At 43.2% G+C, this 13993-nt stretch overlaps 1 protein-coding gene across 1 annotated transcript in view; it reads left to right on the top strand.

Moving 5' to 3' along the window:
• CDC5L (cell division cycle 5 like) overlaps window positions 1-13993 on the top strand; it is a 250734-nt gene that overhangs the window by 47117 nt on the left and 189624 nt on the right. Inside the window, exon 4 of the mRNA XM_029596086.1 lies at window positions 2355-2482. Coding sequence (XP_029451946.1) covers window positions 2355-2482 — 128 coding nt within the window. The remainder of the gene's footprint in view (window positions 1-2354; window positions 2483-13993) is intronic.

Below are 13993 nucleotides of genomic sequence, written 5' to 3'. Positions count from 1 at the left end.
GTTCCTGGCGAAGCTCTGAAGGGATGGAGTTCCATAGGCGCGGTCCTGCTGTGGATAGAGCTCTGTCTTCGAGAGATTTGTGTTGGAATGTTTTGGCTTTTGGAACATGAAGTGATTCTTTGTAGTGTTCTCTAGTTGGTCTGACAGAGGTGTGTTTCTTGAGTGGTATTTGTAGATTTAATGGTGCGAGTTGATGTATGACTTTGAAAATGATGGTTATAGATTTGTACATGATTCTGTAGTGAATGGGAAGCCAATGAAGGGTTTTCAAGATGGGGGTGATGTGGTCGAATTTTCTAGAGTTGGTCAGAATTCTGGCGGCTGTATTCTGCACCATCTGAAGGGGTTTTGTATGAGCGGCAGGGAGACCTAGTAAAATAGAATTACAGTAATCCAGCTTTGAGAAGATTATTGCTTGAAGAATTGTTCTAAAGTCTTGTGAGTGGAACAGTGGTCTGATTCTTTTGAGGATGTATAACTTGTGAAAACAGTCCTTGGTTGTTTGGTTTATGAATGATTTAAGGTTTAGGCGGTTATCGATGATTGCTCCTAGGTCTCTTACGTGCGAGGTTTGCAGGTTGGCTGGTAGGTTTGTGGTGATGTTGTTGTTTTTGGGTGCTATAATGATCCTTATTTGTTCTTGAGTCTAGGGTTGCACCCAGATTCCTGGCTGGGGCTTTTGCTAAAGAAGAATCCCAATTCTATATCTGGACATTGCCTATCTGGAGCATTTCTGTTTCAGTGGAGTTTAACTTTTTTAATTTGCTTGTAATCCACTTCACAATCTCTTCTATACATTGATTCAGTGAATTCACTTTCTCCAGTTACTTAGAGTTGAATATAAGTTGGAGGGTGTACAGAAAAGCAGTTTTTTCTGCGTAAGTGTGTTTCTGGAACGTGTTTGAATCTGTTTGTGCGGAGTCTGGTATCTCAGCGTGCTCCGCCCCGATCTCGTTCGTCCTCTCCTTTCTCCAAAAGGTCTCTCCAAAGGTCTTTCCTTTCGTTCTCTGCGCGTACAGGTCTTCCCTCTCGGCTCTCTCCTGGATCGGGTAGAAGGTCATCACTTAGCGGGCCACCCGGACGTGATTTGGTGCTTGGAGGGCATCAAGCTTCTACGTCCACCTTCTCGGTCCGCTTGCCCGTCGTGGAGTTTTCATCTGGTCCTCCGGGCCCTCTGTGCGGCTCTGTTCGAACCTCTCCGTTGCGCTACTTTCAATGATCTTACGCTTAAGACTGTCTTTCTAATCTCTATCTCTTCTGATCGTTGGATCTCGGAGATCCAAGCGTTGTCCTGTCGGGAACTTTTTTTGCGATTTTCTGATTCTGGGGTATCCCTCATGATGGGCCCTTGGTTGTTTCTACCTTCCATGCCAACCAGTTGGTAGAACTCCCTGCGTTTTCCCCTGCGACTGGGGGTGATCTCCGTAAACTTGATGCCTATCGGGTTTTACTTTGCTATCTCCAGGTTTCCAATGGCTTTCGGGTCTCGGACCATCTTTTGTCCTCTGGTGTGGGCCCAATTGGGGTAAGCCGGCTTCTAAGACCACTATTGCGCGGTGGTTGAAGGAAGCGATCTCCTCGGCCTATCTTTGTCAAGGTCGGGTGGTTCCCGAAGGCCTAAAGGCTCATTCACTGCATTCTCAAGCTACTTCCTGGGCGGAGAGTCAATTGGTCTCTCCGCAGGAGATTTACAGGGCCGCCACTTGGACGTCCTTGCATACTTTTGCTCGACACTACCGCCTGGATGTGCAAGCTCCGGTTCTTGGTTCTTTTGGGCTACAAGTGCTTCGAGCGGGACTGTCTCGGTCCCACCCGGTTTAGGGAAGCTTTGGTATATCCCACAGTCTGGACTGATCCGGGTACGTACAGGGAAAGGAAAATTAGTTCTTACCTGTTAATTTTCGTTCCTGTAGTACCACGGATCAGTCCAGACGCCCTTCTCTGTTTGTCTTTCTTCTGTCCTCTCGAAGCTTGTTTCTCTTGCAGATTCGTAGATTTCCATACATCATTTTTGTGCAAGAATACTGAGCAAATACACCGGAAGTCTTGGTTGCTCAAGCACCAACCAAAACTAGACTTGAATAAAGAGTGATAATTCTACAAGCAGCCAAACTTCTGTGGCTGGCATCTGGCACGTATTCTTAGCCGTGTGGACCGGACTTATGGGGAAAACTGTATGGACCAATTGGTCTAAATCTTTTATTTCTACTGTGTTACTATTATGCAGCAATTAGAATAAAAATGGCAATAAAGTTAACTTTCCTTTATCAATTTATTTGTGTTAAATATGAAATTGCTCCAATAACTTGGTTAAATGTGGATCTTGCTTTCCACCATATTTTTAATTTTGTCAGAGATAAAGCTGCACAGAGAGACAATGAAGAAGAAACGGCAGATGATCCTCGGAAACTTAAACCTGGAGAAATTGATCCAAACCCAGAAACAAAACCAGCCAGACCTGATCCAGTTGATATGGATGAAGGTATTATTACTACTACTACTTACCATTTCTGTAGCACTACTAGACATATACAGCACTATACAAATATAGCTTACTCTCTATTCAAGACAGACATTTAGGACATTTTATTTATTATGGAAAATGATTAAAACCAACAAAGTGTATGAAGCAGCAAGATGGAAAGCACAGAATTGGAAGTTAGCAGTGGAAGAGAAGGGTATAGATAAGGGTGATTTTCCTGAGGAAGGGGTATAGTGAGATAGAAGAGAGGGAGAGGTAGTGAGGAGCTGAAGAATTAATGTATTTGATGAGGAACTGTGCCTTTTCAATAGCCACTCCGGCCTTTTGGATTTCCTTCCCGGTGGAGATACAGTTGTCTAAGTGAGCCTATCTGAAGTTATCTATTTAACAGGTCTATCCAGTAACGAGCGGTAGGAAGAGCTGCGTTAGTGCCCGGCGCACCCGCGGTTGCCGCACGCACAGTGCAGCTCACCTACCGCTCGATCCTGTATGTAAATAGCTTGCAAATGCAAGCTGCGTCTAAGAAGCGTCCGTGAAGCGTTAGGCCCGCGCAACCCATTTTACTGGATAGAGCGCCTATACAGTATCCTGGGTGCGCGGGCCTAACGCTTCACGGCCACGCTGGTATCTGTCATTTCAAATGTCATTTGAAATGACAGATACCAGGAAGTCGGGATTGCAGCTCCCCTCCGGACATCGTGCCTTCCCCCGTGCCAGTCTCCTCTCCCCTCCTCCCGAAGCAGGGTGCGAAAAGCAGCCTTGCTCTGGGAGGAGGGAAGAAGGGACTGGCAGTGTAAAGCGGCGAAGCGACTTACTTTTTGCAGCCCCTCCGGACATCGGACGACCTCTCGTGCCTCCAGCTGCTCGCGAAGATGGACGCCTGCACGGCCGCTGAAGGCGTGACATCACATGCCGTGACGCCAAATACACCAATACAATATTTCAAAACAACACACGTCAAATAACACCCAATAATTAAGGATAAAAACCAAGCCCCTGCTACCATACCTGGGAACTCTTGATTTCCAGTCATCCTGAGATTGTTGAGAATTAGGGGGCTAGGGGGACACAAACTTTATCCTCTCTCTCCCTCACATACACTTGTATATTCATTCTCTGATACACAATTGTATATTCATTTTCTCTCATATACAGTCATATATTCATTATCTCTTATACAGTCATATATTCATTCTTTCTTAAACATACACTGTCACATACACATATATACATACATGCTCTCATGCATGCCCACACACATTCATACCAGGCTGTAAGACTTTCTTCCCTGCCTCCCCTGACACACACAAAAACTCTTCCCCCCCCCCCCCCCCCGATTCCCTCATACACACACAGGCTCTCACTCACACAAACCTCCACGCAAGCACCCATTCATTCTCTCACAAACAGACAGACTCGTGCATCGCAAGATCAGTTTAGAGAAAGTGCTACTCTAGTGAACTCTAATACCACGGGCCTGCACAGATGACAGGAAAGGTGTCCTTTGCTCAGCTACTGGTAGGATGAGGTCCACTGTTGGTTGCATGGCCCCTCTCCCTGTTTTTTGGCCGCTTGGTGGGATTGGGTTCACCAGCGGCCGCATGTACATTTCCCCTCTGTATGCTACTCCACTAGGCTCCAGACAGCGGAGGTGGGCACTCTTGCCTTTTTGTCCCAGTTCACTGCTGCTACCCCCGGAAGCCCGTTCTCAGCCCCTTGTTTGTGCACCCCTGCTCTAGACCACTATTCAAGTAGAAGGGGGGGGGGGGGGAAACGCCTTCATCTCAGATGCTAATTCCTTTCAGGTTGCAATTTGCACAAGTTTATGTAGCGAGAGCTCTTTTGTACTGAATTCAACAGCAGTAAGAAGATATGGCAATACTTGAGTTTGCAGCTGTATACGTTTCGGATGGCTTATATTAGTCCTGGAGGAATTTTGCGCTACTGAGGAGTGCAGAATTTGCACAGAATTCCCCCCCCAAGCAGAACATGTCAGAGACCCCGGCATGCCGCGAACAGAACACACTGTTCGCGGCGAAGATGAAGGCCCCTGGCGCACCAGTCGCAGCAAACATGAAGGCCCCTGTACCCCGCAAATGGAGCGCGCATGCCATTGCGGCGAACATGAAAGCCCTCGCATGCCTCGGGTTGCACTCCACTCGTGGCAGAGATGAAGACTCCGGTGAGCATGAATGTATGTATGTGTGGGGAGAGAGTGTGAGAAGGGGGAGGTGAGGGAGTGTGAGAAGGGGGAGTGTGAGAAGGGGGAGGTGAGGATGAGAAATTAGGGGGGAGGGGGTGAGAGAGGGGGAGGGGAGGATGAGAAATTAGGGGGGAGGGGGTGAGAGAACAGGAGGGTGGGAGAGAGAGCAGGGGGGGTGTTTGAGTGTGGGTGCCAGAGAGAGGGAGCCTATATGAGGAGATTGTGAAGGAGTATGTGTGTGAGAGAGATTGGGAACTGGTGTGTATGAAAAAGGGATCCTGTGTATGTGAGGGTGCTAGCCTGTGAAGGGATTGTGTATGTGTAAGAAGAGAGCCTGTGTTAAGGGGTGCGTGAGAGAGACACATTGGTAGCCTGTGTGAGGGTGTATGCGTGAGAGAAAGGGAGCTTGTGAAATTGTGCATGCAATAGAGAGGGGGCCCTGTAGGAAGGGATGTGTGTGTGCGAGAGAGTGAGGGAGCCTGTATGAGGCGGGGTGTGTATGTGCACTAGAGAAAGGGAACATATGTGTGAGAGGGAAGGACAGTATTGAGAATGGGATCAAATTCTGGGAGTGGAGATAAGGGACACTGTGAATTTCTAGGGAAATCCTTCTCAAAATATTTAAAATTCTGCATCTTTAAGTAATAACTTTTTTCTGTATTAATTTAAAATGTAATTACTTAAGGACAGTCATGTAAATTGTTATTTTGACCAATATAAAGTTTGCAGAATTTTGCAGAATTTAAAGTTTTTGTGCACAGAATTTATATTTTTTATACGCAGACTTTTAAATTTTTTTGTGCAGAATTCCCCTATGAAAATTATATGATCTTATAGAAATAGCTTCAAGGACTAGTTTTATCTGTGGGAGCAAGAAGCTTCCATAGATGAAACTAAGAACTGGGCAGTGGACTGTTTCTCCTGCTACACCAGTTAAAAACATAAAGGTTCTGTCCCCTCATCCGCAGTTTGAGGCACATTTCTTTTTTTTTAATGACATCAAATGTATGTATATACAGACACCACAAGTGCAGTAAGTATTTCATAGTCCAAATACTTTTCAAAAAAGGGGCTTTATTAATACAATAGTGGCAACTCCACTGTTTTAACATATAGTTCTTTTTTAGTGTTGAGGGTCCCCCGACATGGACCCTGTGTTTCGCCAAGGCTGCGTCGGGAGGAACACTACATTTTCAAACAATCTGTAAATGCAAACAGTTGAAATTAACAATGGACTATGCAGGAAGGGGCAAAAGACGGCATACTATTGTAAAATCTTTATACATACCGTAGTGCTTAATGGTAGCGTTTCACAGGGAGCGCGCGTCAGAATACAGTATACAAGGGATTTAAACACTCCTCAGAAAAGGTGCGAAAAACTGAACCAATCAGCGTACAAAGACCAGAAAACCAAATTACAGCTAGCCAGAGACCAATCAAAAACAAGGTAGAATTAGGTGAAAAAGCTCCATTCTAGTTCTTTTCCCGTCGATAGCAGGACTGAATTAGCAATGCTGTCATGGGAGCTGTCTTTAAGTCCCTGGAGGCGGAGCTGCCCCAAGCAGAGGTTAGAGTTTTTTGTCCTCTGCAGCTGCGCGTGGGTTCCCGCGCAGGAACGTAACAGATTCTTCTCAGTCTGTTTTTTCCGTGCGTGGGATCGCACGCGGAGCTTCTCTTCTCTCCTCAGCATTTTTTTCTGACAAGAACAAGATGTCGCAAAAACAGAGTAGACAGCTGGGTTTTAAACACTGCAAATGCGGTAAAATCATGTCCATTACAGATGGACATGATTTGTGTTACAGGTGTCTGGGCCCAGAACATATTCAATGCGACTGCCCACATTGTGGTAGAATGTCGCTGAGGGCTCGATGACAGCGGGCCCAGAAGATCCAAAATTTAAAATTGGGAAAAGAGGGCTCTAATGCCCCCCATCAGACACACATTCTTCGCCGGGACTGGCGAAACAACGGGCCCCATTGACAAAAAGAGCAGCCTCGATGGATCCAGAACTCTCCAGGCCTGAAGAAATAGTAAGGTACACAAAGAGTGGGAGAATCCCAATATAAAAAATCGGGTCGAGACCGGGTTGTACCTCCAAACCCCTCGAAGCACAGCGGGGACAAATCAACCCCAACATGTACTCCGCCATTTTCAGATTCGAAGTCGAGCGGAGCTCCGTCGAAAATATCGACGCTACCACAAACGAAGCAGCGTCGAAGGGTTTCAGGACACTCTGAGTCGGAGTCGAAATCTTCGACGCCGATGCGTGAAGCAATACCGATGCATAGTGCTTCGAAACAGTCACACAAAGTATCTACGCACAAACTACCAACGCATTCAGCACCGAAAACGTCGACATCAATGCAGCAGTCCACGCCGACTCATAAGGAGTCGAAATCGACACATTCTGCGTCGAGTCCGCATTTGACGTCGAAACCGACGCAACATATGTCGAAATAGGCACATCAAACATTTACGTCGACGCATTCAAATCCACAACCAAAACATTCCACTCATAAAAGGAAACATTCGATGCATCGAGGTTCTTCATCTACACTGTTAAAGCTTACTCTGTGCTTATGGCCAGGGACACAAGAACACTCAGACTCAGTAAAAGTATAATGGATATTTATTAGTCAATATAAGTGTTCTCGGGAGATGCTGAGTACTGGGTGCCCTCAGGCTTTCGAACTGTCTAGCATCTCATCATATACAGAAAGTGATCCTTGTTTTATAGGTAACATTCAAATACAGGGTAGAAGGTTCTAGGGACTTGCATGACTGCCCAAAGAATCATTTACATAAGTTGTGATGTCAAGTGCATGATTAAATCATCGCTAACTATCCCTGATTGGCTTCCCAGGATGTGTAGCCCATTTCCCATGACTTTCTTTGTTCTGGTAAACTTTTACTGGTCAAGACAATCAACACATCTGTAACTGTGTGGATTACAAACTCCTGAGAATAGTGCCTGAAGCTCCCCTGTGGTTTCTTCTTTGTGACTCTATGAATAGACATCACTTGTCTGGTGCCAGCTTGCCTCCACAGATATCCAGGGACATTCTGTAAGTCACTCAGAGTCCATTCAGCCCAGGCAAGCCAAAGACACGCAGAGGGTTCTGGGGATTTCTCCATTTTGGTCTTCTGTGTTCAGGCATACTTCTCATTTCCCTCTTGTGCCACTTACAAATGGCAAAGTGGCACACCCAAATACCAGTTCGGAGGACAGAACTGTATGAAGTCATTATGGTAAATGGGCTAAATGTGTAAGCTAAGCTAACCTTGTGTGTGTTATCCCTCTAGATCCCCCCTAAAAGTAAATGAAACTCATAGGCAGACATGCACTCTTGAATTGACAAATAATAACAGCATAACTAAGTTTCACTAGGTAACCATTAGCTCTATGCTTGAGCTATAAGGATACCTGTGTTATAAAAAGGACCTAATTTATAATAGCAAGACCACATATGTTATTTTTCAGAGTCAAGTAATTACACAATAGTGGAGTAACAGGTAAAGGTAAGGAGAACAAAAAGAGACTAGTATGAAAATATTATGTTTCTCATATAATACTAGGAATACTGGGCAAATCTTTACAAGGAATACTGTTATTGTAAACAACTACCCAAGATAATATTCATTACAATGGCAAGCAGGGATATAATCAATGCACGTTACCAGAAAAGTGAAGGACAACATAAGGACTCATACTGTGTTGTGCATACATCCTGTGGGACAAGTTATAAAAGTGTTGCAAAAAATAAGACATGTTCTGGTCATAGACAGAAATGGGCTTAGGTGAACAGAAGTGTCACACTACCAGCGCACATCTGTGAGCGCTTGTGACTAAACTGTAGGTAAAGAAACCAATAGGTAGTGTTACAGGAAGAAATGCTCAAAAAGGTATATAGGGAAAAATAGAAGGGATTCACTAAATTCAAGTATATTGGGTACAGAAAAAAACTTGTGCAGAAGCAGCAATAGAGCAGAATTTACCTCAAGGGAATATTTGATTTATACCAAGACATATCACACTGTCAAGTGGCCAGCAGTGGGTCAGGGTGTTTGGTTAGTGTGATCAGATTAGCTTTCATAGATTAAATTAAAAAAAAGAACATATCACATAATCATCTCACTGACTCAGCAAGTAAATGCATATACTCATTATAAGGTATAGGACTGCATAATGCTACAAAATACTGGAACTGTAAGGCTACTAAAGACTGCTTCAATTCAGACTGTGGTATTAACTTAAAATCTGTACATAACTAAAATATAGACTAGGTGTATCATTTCATATTTTTTGTTATTGACAATCAGTTATCACATATGAAATTAATGTCCATCTGATGAAAAGTGCACAATGACTTCTGTGCATAGGATGGGATGATTTCTGAAATCAATGATATTTGACGTATGCAGATCTCTCAGCTGGGTGGATTTCTGACATCTGAGCATAGCCTCTTAAATCAGTATTAGATGTATATGTTATTTAAAGCCTAATATAACAAGCAAAACAAATTCAAATTAATCAATGGGACAAATTCTGTCATTGCCTTAGCTCCCTATATCTAGTAATCCCTATATCTGCTATAATAATAATCCTTTATTATTGGTAACATGCAATAGTCAGGACCACAAACAACTTAAGTGCTCAGACATTACACAGACACATGCATTTCACTAAACTGACACACAGATTCATTCATTGCATTCTTCAGGTGTCATGACACACACATAACACAAAAAACAGATAACAAGTAACATATTTGAGCTCAAAAAGTAGACAAAAAGTATTTGGATCGATCCAGAATAAAAGAAAAATTAAAATTAAAATGATCTATTTAAAAATGAGAAAATCAAACTGAGGAAAAATATAATCTTCAAGCTTTACAGCTCAAATGGCAAGGAAGGTGTTCTCTTTTTCAATCTGAAAAGATATAAACTCTGGCATACAATAAAGTAAGGTTATAGTTAAAGTGGAATTGCAGCATCATTGAAATTAACATTATGATATATCTTAATTCAGCAAATAGCAGTCAAGCAAATTTCTTGTTTCTTTTGTTAAGTATCTGGGAAATACTATACAAAATGTGGTGAGTGAACTGTTCTCCATCTGGGATTTAAAACCCTTTGTGTTCCTTTTCTTAAGGTGATAATGAAACCTGGGACAGACAGTTTTGTACTTTGGTAGAATTTATTTTATTTCCTTTCTATGCTCTTTATATAGGTAGTTCTGTAGGTTGCCTTGCACATAGATCCTGTAAATACTGTACTTAATAGATCATTTAGATAATCACAGATGCATCAGTTGGAAGTCTGAAGGTCTTGGACAAGGTTTAAAAAATAGAAGGGCTTCAATTGAAACAGGCACCTATAGAAACTGTTCCTGTCTGTATGTGAAAGTAACAAACTGTCTGGAGATTGATGCAAAAGAAAGCTCTATTTCCGTGGCTTGTAACAAATCCCTACCTAACAAATTTACTGGATAATCTGGTGCATATAATTTTCATTGTAACTGTATGCTAGTCTTAGCTGTCCTATGTACCAGCTTATTCTGTCCTTCAAAATACCTGTGCTTCTGTCAGGATCAAAACTAACTCCTTATGAAGGGCTAAACATCTCTGCCATTTATCCTTCTTCTAATACTTCCCATCCTTCTAGATTACTGCACCTATTAATTAATTCTGAGAATACCAAGCATCACTTCCACTGGTTCTATATTCCACATCATCTGAAACCTGTTTACCCCAGATACTTTCTCAGCAACTATTCTATCTAGAAATACTTTTCCCTCTTTCTGCTTATGTAATTCCTCCAAAAAATGAGAAACATTTCTAGCCATAGTTTATTTTCCAGCCCTGGTTACAAAGAACAAAAGTGTCTGTAGATTTGGAACCTACATGCTAGTACATGGGCTGTGCACTTAATACCAGCTGGGTGTACAAAGCTTCTGTTTCCCCACAGATTCATGCTGCTGCTGCACTGTTCATAATCCTTTGTGCTCTAGTTTGCACACATTCCTTAACTGCTAATTAACAAGCTTGTTTAGTAATCTCTTGTGCTGCAAAGTCTGCAAATGTAAGAGAGATATTCCTCCTATTCCATTTTCTTAGGTGTACACCCTGAACTGAAATCATTATACAGTACCTAGCCTACCTTCTGCCATATTTGAAAATCTTAAAGGCAATTATTTTATTACTCCTATGAAGCCCTACTCAGCATGTGTTAGTTTCCTCAACTTGCTTTACATCTATAATTTAAAAATCTTTAGGGATCAACAAAAACATTTTATGCAGGTAATATGCAGCTCTAATGTTATTTGTTAGAAAAGGTTATATCAGATAATTTGGTTGACTAGTTCAGGTACATATTTGGGACCCTGATGTATTAAGCTTATAGCCGGATTGAGTTTTTCATAATCTAACTGTAGTACTCAGGATTAGAAGCCACAGTACAATACTTCTTAAATACCAAAAAATGATACCAAGGTAGCTGATATCTTAGACCAGGGGTCAGGAACCTTTTTGGCTGAGAGAGCCATAAACGCCACATATTTTAAAATGTAATTCCATGAGAGCCATACAATATGTTTAAAACTAAATACAAGTAAATGTGTGCATTTTATGTAAGATCACACTTTTAAAGTACAATAAGTCTCTGAAAATATTACACCAGGCCTTAAGACACCAATACATCTCCTATTAGGAAAACGGACCAAGTCAGGCTGCTATAGAGTCCTACACAGAAACTACACGCCAGCAGAAAACCTCACCTGAATCACGTGCTGTCCCTCACCTAACATAGAATAAAGAGACCAAAACGCATAACAAGAAGCATGCAGACAAAAACTGAATTGGAAACTGCAACAAGCCAGAGTCTCTGTATGCAGTGTAACAAAGGAAAAAAGAAACATCACACATCCTTATAAAACAAATCAAGAAATATAAAATCATCAGCAGTAAAACTGTACTAACAAAAAGAACATATTTCGAAACAGCTGATGAGTGGAATATCCAATAATTAAAAACTCATATAAAACATTTCCAGATACCAACAAAATATTTCAAAATAGCAGACACAAAGATCCAGTAATGAAAAATAATAAGGATACAAAAATTTTTTTGCTCTGCATACCTGGGAACGTTTGATATCCAGGTGTCCTGAGATTGTTCTGAATTAGCAGGAGGTGGGGTGGTTTGCTTGGAACTTTCTCCTCTCTCAGTCACATACCAGCGCTCTCTCTCACACTGGCTCTCAATGACACACCTATACACACATGCTCTCAGTCACTCACATATACAAATGTTTTTTCTCTCTCACTTATATAGGCTCTTAATTACACATTTACACACATGCTGTCTATCTTTTCACGCTTACACACACACAGGCTTTCAATCACATAAATACATGCTGTCTTTTTCTCTAACACACAGACTCTCATTCACATGCTTACAAACATGTCCTCTCTTTCTCTCATTTACACACAGGCTCTCAATCACATACTCACATGCTCCCTCACCTAAATCAGCTCTCAATCACACACAGACACACATGGTCTCTCTCTCTCATTTAAACACAGGCTCTCAATCACATACTCACATGCTCCCTCACCTAAATCAGCTGTCAATCAGACACAGACACACATGATCTCTCTCTTACTTATACACACAGGCTCTTAATCATACATACACATGATCTCTCTCACACACAAAGGATCTCAATCATACACACATACTCTTTCAAACAAACAGGTTTTCAATTACAAACTTACACATACAGGTTCCCAATGGTAAACTTACATTCATGCTCTCTCTCTCACAGGCAGGATCTCAATCACAGACATACCCTCTTTCACATATACAGGCTCTCAATCATTCACATACATGCAATCTCTCACTCACACACACAGGATCTCAAACACACATGCTTGCTCGCTCATTCACTCTCTCTCTCCCCCCCCCCCGGGAACTCGCGGCAGCAGCAGCCACCTCCCAACGCTAACCTCCTTCATTTTCAGCCCTCGCGGAGGCGAAGGCGGAGTCCCATCGGCCGCGGTTGAAGATTTTCATTTTCCTCCGAGCCGCGCTGCAGTCTTCTTCCCGCGCAGGCACCCGATGCTCTCCACTTCCTCTTCCGGGCCGCGGGAAGAAGAGAGCACCGGTGTGCTCTCTTCTTCCCGCGGCCCGGAAGAGGAAGTGGAGAGCATCGGGTGCCTGCGCGGGAAGACCCGCGCAGGCACCCGAAGACTCCAGCGCTGGCACCCGGATGACTCCAGTCGGCGTGCTCTCTTCTCCTCCCCCCCGCGGCCCGGAAGAGGAAGTGGTGAGCATCGGGTGCCTGCGCGGAAGAAGAGACCACGCTAGTGTGGTCTCTTCTTCCCGCGCAGGCACCCGATGCTCTCCACTTCCTCTTCCGGGCCGCGGGTGGGGGGGGAGGAGAAGAGAGCACGCCGGTGCCGCTGACTCCAGCTGTCCTGCCGCGTTCCGCCCGGGCTGACAGCATTTTAAGCCCGGGCGGCGGAGGACCGGGGAGCAGCTAGGTCAGCGGGGAACCGCGAAGTATGGCGACACGTGTCTGCGAGCCAGATGCAGCCCTCAAAAGAGCCATATCTGGCTCGCGAGCCATGGGTTCCCGACCCCTGTCTTAGACAAACTGATTTATTGATCTATGTAAAAACTTTTGAGGCATTAGTCTAGAAGATGCCACCAGCCTCAGAGCCACTCCTGCTACCACAGAATACCACAGCTACATCTCTGGAAGTCTTAAATACCATTATCCCAAACCAAAAGATCTTTTTAATGCAGGATCGCCAAATGTTTAAATACTGTACCAATAAAGGACAAAATGGGCTTTAGCAGCAATGCCAATTTATAAACCTATGAACACAGGTTGCAATATCGTATTCATTTGTTTCTCTCTTATAAGCTCTCTGCCCAGGTCCTTAGAATAAGAGACGCTTAATATTTTTGTTCAACCCTCAGACCTCTGGACATTAAAACAAGCACTATTTTTCACTACCCAAACAAATGACTCTAATTACTAAAAGCTTGTTCTCGTATGTGGTAAGCATACTTTGAGAATACAGAACATGGAGTAGAAATACATTCCTGCCTTCCAGCCTCCTAGAGCTACATCTTCTTCCTATTCTACAATTAAGGAGCACAGATGTGAGTAGTGCTAAAGTTGTGCAAGTGGTCTCATGCATTTTTTAGATGAGATTATTGTGAGGCTCTATGGAAGTGTGATTTAATCTTATATTGTAAATGTAGCTCCCAGAATCACTGGTATCTAATAAATAAATCTAA

Source organism: Rhinatrema bivittatum, chromosome 3, assembly GCF_901001135.1.
Source record: "Rhinatrema bivittatum chromosome 3, aRhiBiv1.1, whole genome shotgun sequence".
Taxonomy (NCBI): Eukaryota; Metazoa; Chordata; class Amphibia; order Gymnophiona; family Rhinatrematidae; genus Rhinatrema; species Rhinatrema bivittatum.
The sequence above is the reverse complement of the archived record's forward strand: the minus strand, read 5'-3'. Positions and strand labels throughout refer to the sequence as shown.